The 20084-nt window shown below is 41.0% G+C and overlaps 1 protein-coding gene across 11 annotated transcripts in view; it reads right to left on the bottom strand.

Moving 5' to 3' along the window:
* Positions 1–20084, bottom strand: part of KEL (Kell metallo-endopeptidase (Kell blood group)) — a 101509-nt gene that overhangs the window by 24156 nt on the left and 57269 nt on the right. For 10 of the 11 annotated variants that reach the window (XR_009764146.1, XR_009764144.1, XR_009764143.1 and 7 more), the window contains 8 exons: positions 18004–18128; positions 17242–17388; positions 15159–15224; positions 13896–14084; positions 8114–8259; positions 3068–3197; positions 2555–2665; positions 773–871 (listed from right to left, as the gene is read on the bottom strand). Coding sequence is in view for 7 of the 11 variants with exons in the window: in XM_061637619.1 (XP_061493603.1) it covers positions 773–871; positions 2555–2665; positions 3068–3197; positions 8114–8259; positions 13896–14084; positions 15159–15224; positions 17242–17388; positions 18004–18128 (1013 nt within the window). In the remaining 4 variants the exon portion in view is untranslated. The remainder of the gene's footprint in view (positions 1–772; positions 872–2554; positions 2666–3067; positions 3198–8113; positions 8260–13895; positions 14085–15158; positions 15225–17241; positions 17389–18003; positions 18129–20084) is intronic. The other variant, XM_061637629.1, reaches the window with a different exon arrangement.

Consider the following 20084-nt stretch of genomic DNA (forward strand, 5'->3'; position numbering starts at 1 on the left):
ATGGAAGCTGACATCAAACCACCTGTGCCCCATGCTTGGAGGCGTTTGAGGCAGGATGTTCAACAGTCTAAGCTGAGGAGGAGCTTACGTGTGCGCGAGATCCAAACCTACTTAAGGAGACTCAGGGGGAGAACCGAGTTGCTGAGTCAATGTCTTAGAGCTACAAACACATGCTTAGTCACTGTTAGTTCAGGGCAAAAATTCCTAGAAAGCATAGTTAGGTTAACGAGATGTACTGCTTTTGATGTATCCATAATTTTAATAAAAAGAGAAAAGAGTCCTTCGACTTCGGGCAGGCCATCATCCTAAGATCCATATACATGAGTATTACTTATGGTCTGCTCCAGTATACACCTTCCATATCCCTTTACTAAGGTGCATAATGCAAGCTCTCTAGTATGTAGATCACGGGTTTGAACTAGAAGTCTTAGGGTCTGTTGTCTGGTGCTATGTAGCCTGAACCTCAGAGTCCTCTTCTGAAGAAAAAGAGGTATGTAACATCAGTCCTTATGACTGGTAGAATTCTAGTGAGGACTGATATAAATACTAGGAGCCTGACCAGCCCTTGACTTGTCAGTAAATTAACTCTTCTGCCTGCTACACTCCAGGTTTCATTTCCAGCGCTAGTCACTGACTTCAAGGACTTTGAGCTGGAGAACACAACTCTCCAGCTTTAAATTCTCATGCAGTCATCCATACTAGTCCTGACAGCCATCCTGACAAACATATGAAATACGTTTATTGATGCAACAACCATTACAAACATACATACTTTCTCCTTGGCTTCTCGGCGGGACTGACTTCCCATCCACTCCACTTGATCCAGGCGGCTGTGGATGGCATCTCGAATCTCAGAGAACATCTGCTCAGCCTGGTCAGGAAAAGGAAAGAGATCCCCAGAATTAAGGCACGTGTCAATTGCATTTGGGCATAATGCTAAACCATAGTTTAGTGCTATATGAACAAACATGAGCTCTCCCCTCCCATGCAGCTGCAAGGAGGAGATTGGAAGCTGTTGCTTCTGTTTTCAATTAATAGCAGTTTGCCATTATGTACAGACCTGGGCAAGCTGTGATTAATCTTAACTATGATCTAGGGGGGAAAGCCAACTTCATATCATAGTTTCTGATCCTGCCTTGCTTCCCTAAACCATAGTTAACATTAACCTCAGTTAAGGTTCACACATAACTACTGTTGGTATTGACCTTTAAATCCCTATACGGTTTCGGCCCAGTTTATCTCACGGAGCGCCTTCAACGCCACCAATTATGCCGCCCGACAAGATCGGCCACACAGGGCCTTCTCTCAATCCCGCCAACAAAAACAGCCAGATTGGCGGGTACAAGAGAGAGGGCATTCTCAGTGGCGGCCCCCACTCTTTGGAACTCCCTCCCACAAGATCTCCGGCATGCCTCTTCCCTAAATGTATTTCGGAAAGCCTTAAAGACCTGGCTTTTTCAGCAGGCCTTCGGGGTATCCGGGGAGGGTTAATCGATATAATTGTAATGCCTCCTACCCAGTTTTAATATTGTTGTTGTAGATCTATTGTTTTTATTGTATTACTGTATTTTATTAATTGTATTTTAATAATTTTGTAAGTCGCCTAGAGTGGCCATTGGCCAGATAGGCAACGAAGAAATTAAATTTATTATTATTATTATTATTTATTATTACTGTGGTTAGTTAAAAATAGAAAGCGTCTGATCTGGTCTCCCCCTCATGCTGGACAGGAGGAGGAAAGGGAACGGGGAGCCATGATCCTGAAGCTTTTGCACATAATGCTAAATTATGATTCAGCCATAGTCATTTCCACAGAAATGCCATGTCACTGACATGAGAAAGTGGGGAATGCCCACTGGTTTACTGAGCTCTTCAACCCACCTCATCACTTCAGTGTAGTGTAATATCACACCATATCAGCACACGTGGCCTGCCATATCATACAATGTTGAAAAGACTTCCAGAGCCACAAATAATGCCAGAGCCCACTGTGCACTTCATCTTTTCCTCCTCATAGAGGTAGCAGAGCCATGCCACATCAGGATAATATTGCTGTGAGCAAATTGTTTTTCTATACACAGATTTCCTGCAGCAATTACAGGGGAGCCACCAGAACAAACAGAGATGCACAGAGTGGGTGCACGGAACCAGGTAGGTTTCAGAACCCTAAGCGAAACAGTCAGGGGACAGAGAGACTGAAGAAACTCAGCTCGAAATTCAAAGGAGATATGAAGCAAGAGGGAAAGGAGAAGCAAAGGCTGTAAAAACAGGACTGGGAGGTGGAAGTGTTTGGGAGCATATTGGTCAAGGAAAGCTTAAGCCATATCACCAACTCCTTTGTATGGAGCAGTGAGTGTCAACTAGACAATGAGGGTGCTGCAATTGCCCTCTTTATCAAACATCTTGCTTTCTTCCTGGAAGAGACTTCCTTACTCTCCCAGCAATATTCCCTCTGCCAGAATGTGTTACCAGCCAAGAGTAAGGGATAGGATATTAGCTGAGGAGGACAAGATAAAGGAAAGCAAGTCTATGTCTGGCATTATTGAATACCTACGAGATCCTTGGCCTTCTGGGAGAAAATCTCCTGCACAACCATTTTCCCAAGTACAGGGCTAAAGAACATGCTGGTCTCGCTTAGGCATTTTCTCCAACGCTCAGCTCTTAACTAAAAAATAAAGAAAGACAGACAGACAGAAAGACACCTGACATAAGCCATTGGGAAGCTCTCCTGAATATGTTCAAATACGAATGAGAGCTAAGCTATAGCCTGCTGCGGCTGCCATGCCTCTACAATATTGACATTAAAATGTTTAACCTGGGAAAAATATAGCATGCACTGAATCAAAAATCCCCCTCTTACACACACACCCTTACACTCTCTCTCTCTCTCTCTCTCTCTTCCCCTCCCCCCTGTGGCCCTATTCATCCTATTACTCTCTGTTCCTTGAAAAGTTCTACATTTTGTCCATTCCTAGAGCTTCAGTACCCCCAATGCCCAAAGAAAAGTTTTCAAGCGGAACCTTCAGCTCACTGTTAAAATGAGGAAGGTAAATAGAAGCAAGCTCACCATTTCTGATCCTCTTGTCCTGCTATATAACTTGTCTGTGAATTCCTGACGAGCTTCTTCAAATTGTCTATCGAGGGCTGGGGAAAGATTCCTAATCAGATAAAGTATCATGTAGATCTGTAGTACATCCCTGCAAAAAATATAAAACACCAAAGATGTATTACAAATGTGTAAGAATAAGAAGGCACAGATATGAATGTTGCAGGACCCTAAGTTGCCCAACAGTATTCAACCCAAATCCTAACAGAAAATGAAATATCAATATTTCATGCAGATAATCTAGACAAGAGACCCTATCTTTAATATCCTATATCCACTTCCTTGGTTCACGTTATATATCCAAAGTAAGCTATTCACTGTCATGAGAAAAACTTGAAATGTCAGCAGTATGCTGATGATACCCAGCTCTATTTCTCTGTAACATCTGAATCGGGAGAGGCCGTGCAAGCCCTGGACCGTTCCTGGACTCAGTGATGGGCTGGATAAGGGCCAATAAACTGAGTCTGAATCCTAGCAAGACAGAGGCATTGTGGGTTGGTGGTTCCTGAGTTTGGATAATTGGTCAGTTGCCTGCTTTGGATGGGGTTGACCTTCCTCTGAAAGAGCAGGTGCATAGTCTGGGGATGCTCCTTGATCCATCTTTGTCGCTAGAGGCCAAGGTGACCTCAATGGCTAGGAGTGCCTTTTACCAGCTTCAGCTGGTAAGACGGCTGTGGCCGTTTCTGGATAGCCTGACCACTGTTGTCCATGCACTGGATTGTCCAAGCTAGATTACTGTAATGTGCTCTTGTGTGGGGCTGCCCTTGAGGTTGGTCTAGAAGCTGCAGCAGGTGCAAAATGGGCAGCGAGACTGCTCACCGTGGCAGGGTATCGCTAACATGTCACCTCACTGCTGAATGAATTGTACTGGCTACCTATTAGCTACTGGGCTAAGTTCAAGATGCTGGTCTTGATGTACAAAGCTCTATACAGCTTGGGACCAGGATACCTGAAAGTCCATCTTACCCCTTATATACCCAGTCAATCACTACACTCTGCAAGTGAGGGCTTCCTACAGATACCATCTTATCAGGAGATCCGTTCCGCACAACATAGGAAGGGACCTTTAGTGTAGTGGCACCTACCCTGTGGAATTGCCTCCCCTTAAATATTAGATAGGCGCCATCTCTGTTATCTTTTTGGTGCCTACTGAAGACCTTTCTCTTTCAACAAGCCTTTTAAGTGGAGGCTTTGTCCCAGTCTGTGTCTGTGTTGGAATTTTTAAAGCTTTTAAAAAATATAAGCTTTAATGCTTTTTATTAAAAAAATATGTTTGTAAAGATGTTTTGTTTTAATATGTTTTTAAGGATGTTTTGTTTTAATATATTTTAAAGTCTGTTTTTTATTATGTTTTAGAGTATTTTTAGTGCTGCCCTGGGCTCCTACTGGGAGGAAGGGCAGGATATAAATCTAATAAATAAATAAAATCTTAATTATGTTAATACTGTATCTAAACTAAACAGTAGCAAACAGACAGCTGTAGAGAAAGCCACCAAGTAGTGGAGACTGGAAGTACATTCTTACTGTAAGAAACCCAAGATGTGTCATTGTGAAGGAGCCTGATTTGCATGCTGGATGGCAGCCACGCTCAATAAGTAAGAAAAGTAAGAGCCTGTTTCACCCTGAGCACAAAGGGTACTGGGAAACCAGGTCCACAGCTCTGGTTAGGAAAGGGGATTGAAAATCACTCTCTTTCCTTGTAGAGCAAAGATTAAAGAGCTGACTGGTTGCTGTTAGACTTAGTTGCAACTAAGTCTACAAGAGCTTGACTGCTGCTGTACTGAATTACTGAATATGAGATTTATTAAACTTTGTCATAAAAATCCTATGCTATAAATCCTGTTGGCTGAAATCACTAATAAGTGGTCCCATCCTTCACTACTATGATGGAAGGCTTGTGAGCCCTACCGGCAGCTGGGATCTTTTCTGCACCTCTGATTGCCTGACTTTGCAACTTACTGTTGTGTCCATTCCAGTGCATCTCCGTCTCTGTTTTCTGAAAACCGGCATATGACACTAATCAAATGTGGCTTTTTATTAAAAAACCTAGTCAGATAAGCTCAAATGGTTTTTTTCCCATTCAACTTTAGACAGATTTCACAAGTGATTGGTAGATCAACCAGTTGCCCCTCCAGGTGTGGCCAATGGAAACATTTTGCTATAGGCTCAGGCAGATACATGATCAGCCCAATGCTTTGCTGTGGGTGGTCCTGAAAGATCTGAAGTCTGCAGTGGGGAAGGGAGGTACAGGCGGGCCCTGCTTATACGGCAGGTTCCGTTCCAGACCCCCGCCGTAAAGCAGAAATCGCTGTAAAGTGGAACCCCATTGAGTATAATGGGGCGCATCGTGCAAAAATGTCACAAAAATGCTGCAAAATGCTGCAAAAGCAGCAAAATCAGCTTTAAAACTGGGAATGAAAGCCGCTGCATTAGCGGAACACCAGGAAGCGAAGCGCCGGGAAGCGGGGCCCTACTGTATGCCCAGGCAGAGCACAGTCTCTTCAAAATATAGCCAGAAAAACCATGTGCCCATAGCCTAAAAGGAGTTACAGGAGCCTCTTTGCTGATACCTGTTGGCTGGAATATCAATTTGCAGCTGCTAGTGGTTAGGCAGCCTTTCCCAACCAGTGTGCCTCCAGATGTTGTTGGGCCACAACTCCCATCAGCCTCAGCCAGCATTCCCAATGGTCAGGAGAGATGGGAGTTGTGGTCCAACAACATCCGGAGGCACACTGGTTGGGAAAGGCTTAGCCAAAGTATTTGTGATGCACCTAAATCTGATGCTTACACCTGCTAGAAAGTATGTTACATTCTCAAGGTTTTGCATCTTTGTGGAACATGCAAGGGACCTCTCACCTCACTGACTGTATTCTTGAATTAACCATGAGTAAGGCCCAATGGACATAGACTCCCATATCTATCGATCTTGGGAGGAGGTGGACAATTTTGAATATGAGGATAACTTTGTGGTTTTTTTCCTATGTTATCTATGTTATCAGTCTCTTGTTAATGCTGCTACTGCTGCTGAGAGGTGTGGAAAGAAACCTCTAAATACATACATACATACATAATGTAGAAATGTTTGCAAACTGATGCAGAAATGGGGCAAACAACTTAATTTTAGTTTCTCTGTTGCTCATTCCCCCCCCCAGTCTTGGCACATTCATCCATCCCTAACTCTCACGCAGATGCTATTCCTCAAACTTGCTTCTTCCCAGTCTTATGTCTGCTTCCCTTCCCTCTAGCATGGATTGTCTCCTGCTATATTGGAGAATTGCAAGGTTTGTGTTTGTTGTCTGGGTTGTGTTTTGCTCTTTTTCTTGTTTCACAAAACAGCTCATGTTTTGTAGTGTTATTTCCATGCCATTCTTTCTACTGCCAGGCCTTTTTCAGCTTTAAAATTGCAAATCAAATTATCACAGTATGTTCAGGGGTGAGACAAAAAGATTTCTATATTGTCATGGCTTTGGATATGCAGTATAGCACTGTATGGAAAGCTTACCCTATTACAGGATATGCAATGATACAAGGGAGAGGTTTTGAACTGGTGTCTGGAGTCAATGGTGGACTAGATGTGGATGAGCAAACAGAAGCTTCATCCTGACAAGAGGGAAATCTGTTGGCTAGGGATACTGCTGATCTAGGGTTAGGTGACCACCCAATTTGGATGTGGTTCCACTCCCCTTTAAAAATTGGCTATGCATTGTGGGAATTCTCCTGAATGCTCATATGACAACGGTGGCTAGCTTTACTGTTCTTCAGCTTTGACTAGTGCATCAATCGCATTCCTTCATGGAAGAAACTCGGCCTGGTCATGGTCATTCATCACCTGGTTCAATCCAGATTAGATTATTGAAGATTACTGCCTTCACCCTGGGTGGAAGTGGTTTGAGGACACATTCACTAATGTAAAATATATTCCAGAAACAGAAAACACATCTAAGAGTGTTAATGTCAATGTTATGACCTGGTCGGTTAAACAATAAATGTCCATTAAAGTTTAGAGAAAGAAATGCAATAAGACAATTTATTATAATGGAGTTTGTCTGTACAATTAAAGAAGCATTGCCAAAAATGGGAGAGGGTTGTCGTGAGCCATGCTAGCAGTGGGTGGACCAATACGCAGGAGGGGGGTGAGGAAGACTTGGACTGGGACATTCCTGTTGGGAAGGACCCAGTGAAGGGGGAGATGTTGAAGCAGCTCCCGCTTTGGAAGCTGATGAGTCACCACCAGACACCCCAGACACCCCCCAGGACCACTGCCCACTCCTCCACCTGACTTGGTGTCTCTCCCTGTGCCTGCACTGCTGCCAGACAGCTCTCCCCAGCAGAGGGACAGAAAGGGGCTGAAGCCAAGGCCCTGCCTTTGCCCAGGCCCAGGAGGCCAATGAGGTGGGAGATTCAACAAACCCAGCTCAGGAGGAGTCTGCACTTATGCGCACGCCTCCAACCATGACTCAGGGCATACGCAAGTAAGGGGGACTGCCCAGCTGTACTTAAGCTGGGCAAGGGGGAAGGGTTAGTTGCTGAGTCAACGTCTTATTGCTGCCAAGTTGTGTCTAGTTAGTTAGAGAGGGATGCTGAGTTCTGAGTAAGCCATAGGTAGATTCATGAAGCACTCTGAACTGAAATTTTCTATTACTTCAATAAAAGAAAAAACTACAGCTGTGTCTGAGTTCCTTGAGTTTGGGCAGGACAAGAGGGGTGCTGAATACACTCAGATAGAGAAAGGGGGATAGAAGACTAAGGCTGCTCTAATCCTATATTGACTTACCTGGAAATAAGTCCTATTGAACTCAGTGGGACTTACAGGATACTACATTTTTCCACTGCCTTTGTGGGACAAGTTCTGTAGCTGTTTGTCGCTGTGATTTTAAAGTAACCAGTGTAATGACACCTTGGCTACTTATTCTGAGTCCTCCTCCTCTTTAAGCATTGCCTATGCAGATCAACAGCTGTTGCCCTTCTAGGACACAGAAACTACAGTACCACATGCCAACTCCTCACCTCCGGTTCTGCCATTCTCCAATTAGCTGTGACATTCCTTTCAAATAATCCATGTCGTGCACAACAATTGGTTGAGACATGTTCAACTGCAGTGGATGGAAAGTTGCCTGGAGGCACAACAGCCAATCAATAGAAGGAGCCTTTTCCTAAAGATAGAATGAAACAGAATTAAATGATGAGATGTTTCATGAAGAAAGACAATTACAAAATGCCCCCAAGAACCAGAAGGGGGCATTCTCATGCTCCATATTGTGCAACTGTCATTCATGCATGTGGGTGAAGGAAGGCACAAAAGGAAACATTGCTCAGAAATAAAGTGAAATGACATATTGTGAATGAATGAGTGAGTGAGTGAGTGAAGGATGAGCATACCACACACAGCAACAGGAAGCTACATTATTAGCCTGATCCTATGCCTGTGTTTATGTGAAAGTTCAATAGCATGTACTCCCTTGTAGGTGTGCATGGGGGAAGTAAATAGAAGATAGAACTTCCCCCCCTAACTAGAACATAAACATCTTATTGGGAAGTATCTCTGAAACCAAGAAATAATGAGTTTAAGAACATGAGAGTGTTGCTAGAGCAGTCCAAAGATCCTTTTAATCTAGCATTCTTTTCTAAACAGTGGCCAGTTAGATGCCTTTGGGAATCCCAAGAGCAAGGCATGAAGGCAAGAGCCCTCCTCCACTCACTTTTTCAAAGGCAGGCTACCTCTAAACAAAGAGGTTTCACTCAGCTATTATGGCTACGGCTATGCGTAATAGCTTCTTCAATGAATTTGTCTAAATCCACTTAGAGAGCCATTTTAAATCTCAGTCAATGGCTCATTCCATAACCTACATATAGCATTACAAAATGTAAAATCTAAAAAAAATGGAGTCTGTTCTTGGTTTTGTTGCAGGTTCCATCTCAGAGATCTATCAGATCAGCCATGTGTCCATGGTAGTTTGCTCCTGATGGCAATGACAGTTCCTCCAAAAGATATAGGAGTTGTGAAGACAGTTGTCCTAACTATTGCTTCCAAGTTTCTTATAATTTTCTGGAGGAGGTCTTCTAATATCTTGTATATATTATTGCCATGTAACATAAAAACACACTGATTTGTTTTTCCATGGATTAATTGAAGTTGATGGGCTGCTTTTTCTGCCACAGCAATAAACCATATGTGGAATGCACTTTTTAAAAAAAGAATATGATGCCAATCAAGTTCCTTTGGAGGAGCCTGGCATCTAGTATTGTGAGGAATTTACGAGGAAGAAAACATTCTCACTACCTGTTTTCTCCAAACTGTGCATAATCTTTTAAGCCTCTATCATGTCTCACCTGAGTTGTCTTTTTCCTAAACTTGTGCTGGACTGAAACTCCCATCAACCCATCCAGCGTGGCCAGTGGTCAGGAATGGTGGGAGTTGTAGTCCAGCAACATTTGGAAGGCCACAGGTTAGCCACACCTGCTTTAGCCTTTCCTTTTAGGGATGGGGCACTAGCTCCCTAATCATTTGGTTGCATCTTCTCTAGCTCAACAATATCCTTTTTCAGATGAGTCGACCAGAACAGTACAAATATAAATTGAAACATAGATTTTAGGTTGATTGTTAAAAAAACTCTTTCTGATTTGAATATGAGAAATATTCAGTGATAGGGCTGGGGGCATATATGGGGGGGACTGCCTTCAAGTCGATCCCATCTTATGGCGACCCTATAAATAGGGTTTTCATGGTAAGCAGTATTCAGAGGTGGTTTACCATTGCCTTCCTCTGGGGGGGGCATATAGCAAAATGGTAAAACTTATTTCCTTTGGATGTTTTATTTCTTAAAACATTTCTATAGCACTCTTCATCAAAACAGACCCTGTAGTGGTATACAACAATATAGAAACTAAATTAATTACAATCTAATGCAGTACAACAAAACACTTAACATTAGGAATCATAAAAGACAGTAGATAAAAATGACCAAGGAATTACACCAATAAAAGTGCTTGGGTAAATGAAAATGTCATAATCTGGCATTGAACAGACTGTAAATTAGGCACTTGGAATATCTCTTTAGTGAAGGCATTCCAAGATAAGGCACTACCACTGAGAAAGCCCTCTCCTTTGTGACAATATAGCACATTTCTGATAAGAAAGCACTTGGGGTTGGGCTTCTGCAGAAGATCTTAAGATATGGGCAGGCTGGTAATGTTTTCAATAAACATTTGGACTGGCCTTTATTGCAGGATGGGTAGAGGAAATTCTAATGTCAGGGTAGTGGATGAAGCTGTTCTATTTATGTATTTATTGCATTTATTAGTTTTCTTTCACAAAAATGACCCAAAGCGACTTACAAAAACAGGATAAACATGGTAGATACATTTAGAAAGAAACAATCATCATTGCAATCCCCTCCCCCTTTTGAATCGAAACAGTTTACAGCTGGGGCTGATGGGAGCTGTAGTTCAAAAAAGTAACTTTTCCAAGCTCTGCGACTTTCCTGCTTGCATGCTATCTCTCCCAGTTTTCCTTGCCTGCCTCCTAGACTCTCCTTGCTAGCCTTCTCCTCTGCTGCTTGTTACTCTGGAGTGGTGTTCCCTCTTCCCACTTTCCTCCCCTTGGATTCCCTGCTTCTCTTGGCCTGTTGCCTTCTTAGACCCCTGACTCCTCCTTTTCTAGGCCCCTCCTCTTCTACCTCTTCTTCCCTCTGCTCAGTCATGGCCACCAGAGAGAGGCTCTTCTGCGTAGCCTGACTCTGTGAGTTCTAGGTGAGAGTCAGGAGACTTGAGAGTGTCAGAAGGAGAAGGAATTGATATCTGTTTATATTTATTAGTAATTTGTATAAATTTAACATATTCGTATATGTAAAAAAAAAAAGGTAAAGGTGTCCTTGCACTTGTAGTGCGAGTCGTTTCCGACTCTTAGGGCGACGTCTTGCGACGTTTACTAGGCAGACCGTATATATGGGGTGGGATTGCCAGTTCCTTCCCCGGCCTTTCTTTACCCCCCAGCGTATGCCGGGTACTCATTTTACCGACCACGGATGGATGGAAGGCTGAGTGGACCTCGACCCCTTTTACCAGAGATTTGACTTTCTCCTTCCGTTGGAATCGAACTCCAGCCGTGAGCAGAGCTTTGGCTGCGTTACCGCCGCTTACCACTCTGCGCCACGGAGGGTCTATTTGTATATGTAACACTGTGTATTTCTGTAACATTTGTTGTTTCAGTTGTCTTAGTTTTCTGTTTCCTGCTTATAGATATTTTTATATATTAAACAGTAAATAATAATATTTTAAAGATGTTTTGTTTTAATATGTTTTAAAGTATTTTGTTTTTAAGATGTTTTAAAGTGCTTTTATTGTTTTTGTTCGCCACCCTGGGCTCCTTCTGGGAGGAAGGGCAGGATATAAATTTAACAAACAAGCAAACAATAAATAAATAAATAATGCTAGGAGGGTTCAGCCAATCACTGTCAGACATTTGTTTTTTTTTTTTTTCAATAATTTTTATTCAGATTTTCATAAAACATACAAGACGAAATCATAAAACATTCAAAGACAAAAAACAAAATCAAAAATAGTTAAACAAAAAAAAAAAAAGAAAAAAAAAACAAAAATAAAAAATAAAGAGTAAAATATTGACTTCCCATTTGTCAAAGATCAAATCAGTTATAAGTCTATAATATATAACAATCCTGTCTCTTAAGTCATATTATAAAATCACTTTCCTCCAGTAGTTATCTTACTTAATCATCAAATCTCATAAACATTACTTTATTCTTTCCACAAAAAGTCAAAGAGAGGTTTCAATTCTTTAAGAAATATATCTATCAATTTTTTTTTCCAGATAAGCATATCGATTAATCCATCTCATTACTAATTATGATAATCTTATTGTCATAACCATAGTCAAAATAAACATTTCAATTAATCCATCACATCAGAATCTGTTAGGTTCAGTAATTTCAGTAGCCATTGTTCTATTATCCCTATTAGTTCCATTTTCCATCTTCCATCTTCAGTAGTCTTGTTAAGTCCAGTAATTTCAATATCCAATCTTCCATTATCAGTATTCCATAATAATCTTGCTGTCAAAGCCATAGTCATATAGTAAGAGTCTGATGGGAATTACCTCTATCCCAAATATTTTCTTGCCATCCATTCTGAATAGGTTGCTGAAATACTGCTGTAAAATCATATCTCTGTTCTTTTTTTCAAAATACACTGGGTCATCTCTTAAAAGTTTTTCCATTGTCACATGGCTGCAGTTAATTCCATAGATTTTCTCTATATTGGGCTCCATCACATCATTCCAGTCCAGAAGATTATCCATGCCATTGATAACTTTATCTCTAGAATCTTCATTAATTTCTTCAGAGATAACATTGAGTTCCAAACAATAGATTTTATTTCTAAAGTCCATAGACTCCAAATCTTGTTCCTGTTCCACGTTTGTTCCAATCTCCGGGATCTCCTCTCTCACAGGGACCCCTGTTCCAGTCTCCAGGGTCTCCTCTCTCACAGGGACCCCTGTTCCAGTCTCCAGGGTCTCCTCTCTCACAAGGACCCCTATGTCTTTAATCTCCTGTGTCTCCAAACAATAGATTTTGTTTCTAAAGTCCATAGACTCCAAATCTTTTTCCTGTTCCACGTTTGTTCCAATCTCCGGGGTCTCCTCTCTCACAGGGACCCCTTCCAGGGTCACCTCTCTCACAGGGACCCCTATATCTTTAATCTCCTGCTTCATTTTACTCAATTCAATTTTCAGCTCCTTACAACCCTGTCGCAGGTTTTGTTTCGTTATCTCAATCTCATCCATTATTTTCTGAAACATAGTTATTTCCAGATTCTCAGCCACTTTCTTAATTGCCATTTTAAAAGAAAAATATAGGAAAACCACTTCTTATTTCAGCAACAATTGGGTTAATACTCCAAACTTGGTGACATCACAGTATAAACAGAGCAGACAGCCTTATCTCTCCATGCTTAAGTAAACAAAATGCAGTTCCCAGGATCGAAACAATTAATGGCGGTCGTCAGGAAACAGATTCGTCAAAATAAAATAGACCAAAAAGAGAGTAGTCTCAGACAATATAATATTCTTCAAAATAAAAATCTGGAATAGAAATCCCTCTTCTGTGTATATCTTTAGAATGCAAATCCAGGACAGCTTTTTGCAACAAAAACAGAGATAAGCTATTAATTAGTGAGTAGCAGAGAGAAGTTATGGCTCCCCAGTTAGATGTCAAAAACCGATCAATCTGGCAAATCTCTTTTAAACAGCAACAATTTAAGTCAAGTAAAAGAAAAATATAGAAAGAAGGGTGCTTGCCTGTTAGTGCGTTCTCTCTTAGAAGATAAGATGAACGTTCGCTTTATCAGATAGAGCTTGTTGTTGAAAATCCGTCCCACCTTCGTCGGCTGGACCTCGTCCCATAAATTAATGAGATCTGGTCGTCCCAACAAAAATAGGCTTTGAGGTTAATCTCTTCGTTTCTCCCTACCCGGGAGAAGTTTAATCAGTCAAAAAAAAAAAAAAAACCTGACTGATATATCTGAATAAGCTTCTTTTGAGGCAGGAGCCCGTCTCAAAAGCAGGCACAGGCTAAGTCACCCTTCCCGGAAGTCACTGTCAGACATTTGAAAAATCTCTTGGTGCCTTACAATATAGATTACTCTTTTAAAAAAATAGAATTATTTCAAAGAGGAAGATTTGCAAGTCCTCTAAGGGCTTCATTAATCAGATTTCCATGATAACTGGACATGTTTTCTACTCTCCCCAAGTACATTTCTGGAGATAAATATATACCTGCAGCTCCTTGATGGTGGTGGTATAAAATAGCATCCTTTTCTCCAGTCGCGTCTCCAAGGGAGTAACTGCCTTCTGGAGGTTGGAGATAAAAGAGAATGCCAAGGAAATGTAAGTGTAAGTAATGGCTGCATGGCCTCCCATCAGGTCTCCTAGTTTCTTAAGGTACAAGAAGTATGAACGAAGAACCTGCAAAACATAATCTTGTTGTCAGACAGAACCCCTATTTATTTCATCAGACCAAAAACCTCCTAGGCCTTTCTGTCCCTCCACTATCCCCATACACTTGTACAATCTTTAGCTCAGTGTGTTACATACAATGCAGGTTTTCTTGGCCAAATTAATTTGAACCAATGCAGACATTTGAAGGTGATATAGCATACACTGCCTGGGGTATGGAACCAAGTTCCAAGCAGTGTGACCCCAGCATCTTACCCTCTGTGCCATTTTATCCTTCCTTGCCAAAGGAGGAGCGGCTGACTGCCCCCTTCTGCTCATCAGCACTACCCCAGAAGATGGCCAGAAGGTGGTACTGCAGCTGCCAATTCCGCAAGGGTCAGGTGACACACAGGCTAATCCTGATTAGCCAAATTTATCAAATTTGCACTTTCCAAAACAATATGAGAACCGTAACACACCCATCCTTCAAAATTTGTGCTTTGGCTGAATGCTGCGAAGCAATTTGCCAACCAAACAATGTTTACAAAAATGTATATATTAAGGGAACATGTGCATGAAAATGAATATATGAGTGAAAATAAAATGCAAACATGCATTCTATGACAAGTAATGGCTCACAAAAAAAGTACATTAGTCAACATTGCCTATAAAAAAGTGTTTATCAGGAGACATTTGCACGAAAATGTTGGAGAATTTTCATGACAATTTTTTTTAAAAAAAACGCAAATTGCTGCAGAAATTTAGAGAACTGAATTTAAGATTCGAAAAATTAGAAGGTGAGAGAATCAAAGTTGACAGATCTTTCCATCTCTAATCCAGATTCATCTGGTCTCAAAAACCTGTTGACTGTGGCCTGATTTCCTTGTATGAGCTGCTGTCAGAATTTGTTTACCTTCAAACAAGCAGCCCTGGTAAGTTTGGACGTGCATGCATACCACTTGATATCTCATCAATTATGTAACTTTTCCAAACAATGGTTTCTCATACAGCACCCAAAGAGTAGTACAGCCAAGCTCGTAGTGGTAGTAGCCCACTTGGAACCAGTGAATCATCTGACTATTTTGCATAGGGCTTGATACTTACCTGGGGATAATTCACTGTTTTCTTGAAGTGGTTTTCTGGTGGCAACTCAAACTCTGGATGGTCAATCTGAGGCAGGAAGACATGGACTGAATAAATGCCAGTAGAATTAGAGGTTGGATAACAAAAGAAAGCAGTAGCCAGGAGATTTGTGGTGGGGAAAATGGTACCAAAGTTGCAACAGACAGAGAAAGGGGACGATGAATATTGAATTCTGTGAAAATCCCTCTGATGGAAACAGCAGTGCTCATAAAAGGAAGTATGGTTTGTTGTTTTTAATTACATTTGTATTGATGTAATTGTATTGATACATTATTTGATATATGTGCACATTTGCACACGCACGCACACAGAGAGTGGAAGCTGCCAGAGTCCTTCTTAACAATTCTAGTCCAAATCTTACATTAACTTGTACATTCTCAGCGCTCCATATGCTCTGCTATATATGGGACAGCACTGAAAGGTAGACAGCTCTGTCCAGAGTGATTGGTCTTGACTCGGAATAAAGCAGTTCCTTATATTCATATATCGTATGAATTTTTAAATAAAGGGGGTTGTATCCAATGTAGAGCTGAGTCATAGTCCCATCAGCATAAGGATTTGTGCGTGCACAATAGTAATAATAATAATAAAATTTTATTTCTAAGTCGCCTATCTGGCCACGACAATGGCCACTCTAGGCGACGTACATAAAAGGGTAAAAATATAGGACTTCCCCCCTCCTTCCTATCTGACTTCTGTTCCCTATATTATTTATTTATTTACTAACTAAATTTATATCCCACCCTTCCTCCCAGCAGGAGCCCAGGGTGGCAAAACAAAAACACTAAAAAATCTTTAAAACATCATAAAAACAGCCTTTAAAATATATTAAAACAAAATACCTTTAAAAGCATGTTTCTTTTTTAAAAAGAAGCTTTAAAAACATCTGAAAAAGCAATTCCAACACAGATGCAGACTGGGATAATGTCTGTGCCATGGTAACCTCTAAGCTAGATTACTGCAGTGTGTGATACATGGGGCTGCCTTTGAAGATAGTTTGGAAACTGCAGCTGGTGCAGACTTCAGCAGCTAGATTGCTCACTGGGCAAGATCTGAGCTCATAACACCAATTCTGGCACAACTATGCTGGCTACCAATTAATTTCTGGGGTCAATTCAAAGTGGTGGTTTTGAACTATAAAACCTTATATGGCTCAGTACCCAAGTACCTCAAGGACTGCCTCTCCCCATACGAACCAACCTGGACCTTGTTTTGGCATCTGAGGCCCTTCTTTGTGTACCTCCTCCAAGGGAGGTGCAGAGGGTAGTGACATGAGAGCAGCCTTCTCAGTGGTGGCCCCATGCTCTCCCCAGAGAGGCATGCCTGACACCATCATTATCTATTTTTAAGAGCCAGACAAAAATATTTCTCTTCACCCAGGCATCTGGCTCCTAATTTTGGAGGGTTTTTGGAGGGCTCTTGATGTTGTTGCCTCTTTTAAGGGGTGGGCTGTTCTACCACTGTTATATTTATGTGTTTTAATTTTTTATTTTGTTTTAGCTTTTATACTAGTTTTAACTTTTTATTGATTGTAAATCACTTTGGGCTCACTTTTGTGAAGAAAAGCTACTCACAAATCTAATAAATAAATCATAACTAAATGACTTTTCCAGCTAAATTAGGCTGCTGAAATGAAGGAAGCTAACCAGGACACTGTTGTGTGAAAGGATTGTGAGCTCAGTTCAACTCTGGGTCTAAAAACAAATACCTAGGCTCAGAATATGGTTAGAGGTGGCCTGTTCTTTAATTCTATCTCTGTGTCTTCTGCATCTGGCACAGGCTGGTAGATTTTTTGGGTTCTAGTAAAAGTAGATCCAATAAGCCTAGACTCTGCTGACCCTTGTCCTAAACTGATTGGCAGCAGCTCTCCAGGATTTCAGAGATAAGTCTTTCTAAGGCCTAACTAGAAATGTCAGGGACTAAACATAGGATCTTCTGCATGCATATGATATGCTCTACCATTCGGTGATGATGCTTCCCCAGTTTATTTGCATTTCTCATTATCCAACTCTGCCATCTAACACTTGCCTCTTGGTATTCCCACCTGGATAATATTGGTGCTTGGATCAGAGGAGCTGGGTCCCACATAGGCTTTGAAGAAAGGGAAAGTATTGTATTTTCCCATGAGCATCTGAAGAGTCTGGTTGAAATCTGTCTCTTTCCAGGATCCTGTGATGTTCCAGCCACCAATCTGAGCAAAGACAAAATGAGAGAGGTTTTTCCCCCCCAAATTCTCAGATAACGTCCTCCTGGGTGATGTAGGGGGAATCAGTGTTTGACTGATATGAAAGTTATGGCCACTTCATCAGTTAGAGAAACTGTGATTTAGTTTATGATTGATTATAGCATTCTACCATGGATCTGCCTGGATCTTTATTGATTAACATAAGTAAAAAATGAGAAATCCTTCCCCAAAGGAAGGACTTACAAGACGTAAGTCAAATTGCAATAGTGGGGGACATTAAAGGGAAGGAAGGAAATAAGGGAAGAGGTAAAGGTAACAAGGGACAAATGTGAGCAAATGTAGACATGTGTTTTAGCTTCAATTTCAGATGTAACAGAAAATAAGGGTAGAAAGGTAGGGTAGGGCATATTGTATGGAATGTTTTATGGCCATCTGTCAAAAAGGAATAGCGATACAACCTGCTAAACCATCACCAGCTCAGCAGTGATCTCAGATACAGATTGGTTGTGAGTTCAGTTATCACACTTACTTGTTTTATTCTACTGCTGAAAGGAAGATGAGCTTAGATATATGATAGGGTATGTCTGTGCAAGTGCAGGGGAATCTGTGTGCAGTGATCACCTCATTTACAAGCTCCTTCAAAGGCTGAGCACCTTGAGCTTCAATCTGTTCTGTATTCATGCAAGAGGTGTAAAACTGTACGGCTTTCTCCTCTGCTGAGCTGTAAACTCCAAGCTGTGGCTCTTCTGAGGAAGAGAAGGCAGGTAACATACAAAATGGAAATGATTGAATTAGAAAGGCTTATAAAAAGGAGTGCACACATCTACTGACTAGCCCTAGTTTTCAAGATTAAGGCAGCTACTTAGACAATATAACATATAGAATAACTGTAATTAGGACCTAAAAGGAGACCATTATTTTATAGCACAAATGTTTCAACAGTGACCACAGAAGAAGACCTGGTATAGGTCAAAACGTGTATGGTCTTTTGCTAAGATAACCTTTTATCAAGTTTTTGTATTCAGAAATTATTGTGAAGTTGGTATGTCTAGATATATATGCATATAACAGATGCACACCTTAATGTGGTGAAGGGGTTTGAGAGTGTTGAAGAAGCTAAGAGCAATGCCATCAGGAGTCTAGACCAAGAGGCTAGACTCCTAGCAGGGGCACCCAAGGCGGGATGGTCAAAGATGAGACACCAGACTAAGATGCATCCAAACCTCTGAATACCTCTTATCACAAAAACCCTATGAACAGAGTATCCAAACTGCAACACGAGATAGTGCTGGAAGATGAGACACCCCCCCCCAGGTCAGAAGGCACTCAACGAGCTACTGGGGAAGAACAAAGGATAAGGATGCAACTGGGTCAAACCAAAAGGAAGCCCAGAGGCTGATGTGCACAGATGCAAAAGGAGAGTCTGGAGTTGTACGACTTACACAATAGGAACATGGAATGTGAGAAGCATGGACCAGGGAAAGTTAGAAATTGTCAAGCAAGAAATGGAATGTGTCAACATTACAATACTTCGCATGAGTGAATTAAAATGGACAGGAATGGGACATTTTCAATCAGGCAACTACAAAATATTTTATGCAGGAAATGAGAAATTAAGACGAAACGGGGTTGCTTTAATAGTGAGAAGTGATGTAGCAAAAGCAATTAAGAGCTACAACGCAAGGTCTGAGCGAGTGATATCAATGAGATTAAATGGGAAACCTATTAACATAACCATCATCCAAGTCTATGCTCCAACATCAAACGCAGAAGAAGAAGAATTGGAGAGATTTTACGCAGAAGTACAGGAGGAAATTGATCACACACCAAAACAAGATATGATGATAATTATGGGGACTGGAATGCAAAAGTAGGGAACAGAGAAGAACTAGGAATTGTGGGGAAATGGGGCTTAGGAGACAGAAATGAAGCAGGAAAAAGACTTATTGAATTGTGTGAAGCCAGTAATTTGTTTCTTGCGAACACATTTTTTGAACAACCGAAAAGAAGACTGTACACATGGACATCACCAAATGGTCAATATAGGAATCAAATTAATTATATAATTGGTAGCAGAAGATGGAGAAGCTCCATACTTTCTGCAAAAACAAGACCAAGATCAGACCGCGGTACAGATCATGAACTGGTTGAATCGAAGATCAGAGTAAAGCTAAAGAAGAACAAAGCAATCATGATGCCAAAATGCAATTTAAATAACATCCCAGAAGAGTACAAAGATCAAATAAGGAACAGATTTGAGGCTTTAAACTTAGCTGACAGAGAACCAGAAGAACTATGGACTGAAGTCAGGGACATTATCAGGGAAGAATGCAAAAAGACAATACGTCTAGTTAAAAAGAGAGAAAGACCTCAAGGGATGACTGACAAAACTCTTAAAATGGTTAAAGAGCAGAGGAAAGCAAAAGCAAGAGGAGATAGAAACATGGTCAGAACCCTAAATGCAATAATACAGCGACTAGTACATAAGGACAAAGAGAACAGTTTTTTGTACAGTTTTGTATTGTGATATACTGTATTGTGTTAATTTTATTGTATTTTTAATGTTCACCGCCCAGAGAGCTGTTGCTAGTCGGGCGGTATATAAGCTTAATTAAATAAATAAATAAATAAATAATAATTATTGTATAGAAATAGAAGAGGACAACAAAAAGGGGAGAACAAGAGCCCTATTCCAAAAGATT

The sequence above is a fragment of the Rhineura floridana genome, chromosome 1, assembly GCF_030035675.1.
Source record: "Rhineura floridana isolate rRhiFlo1 chromosome 1, rRhiFlo1.hap2, whole genome shotgun sequence".
Taxonomy (NCBI): Eukaryota; Metazoa; Chordata; class Lepidosauria; order Squamata; family Rhineuridae; genus Rhineura; species Rhineura floridana.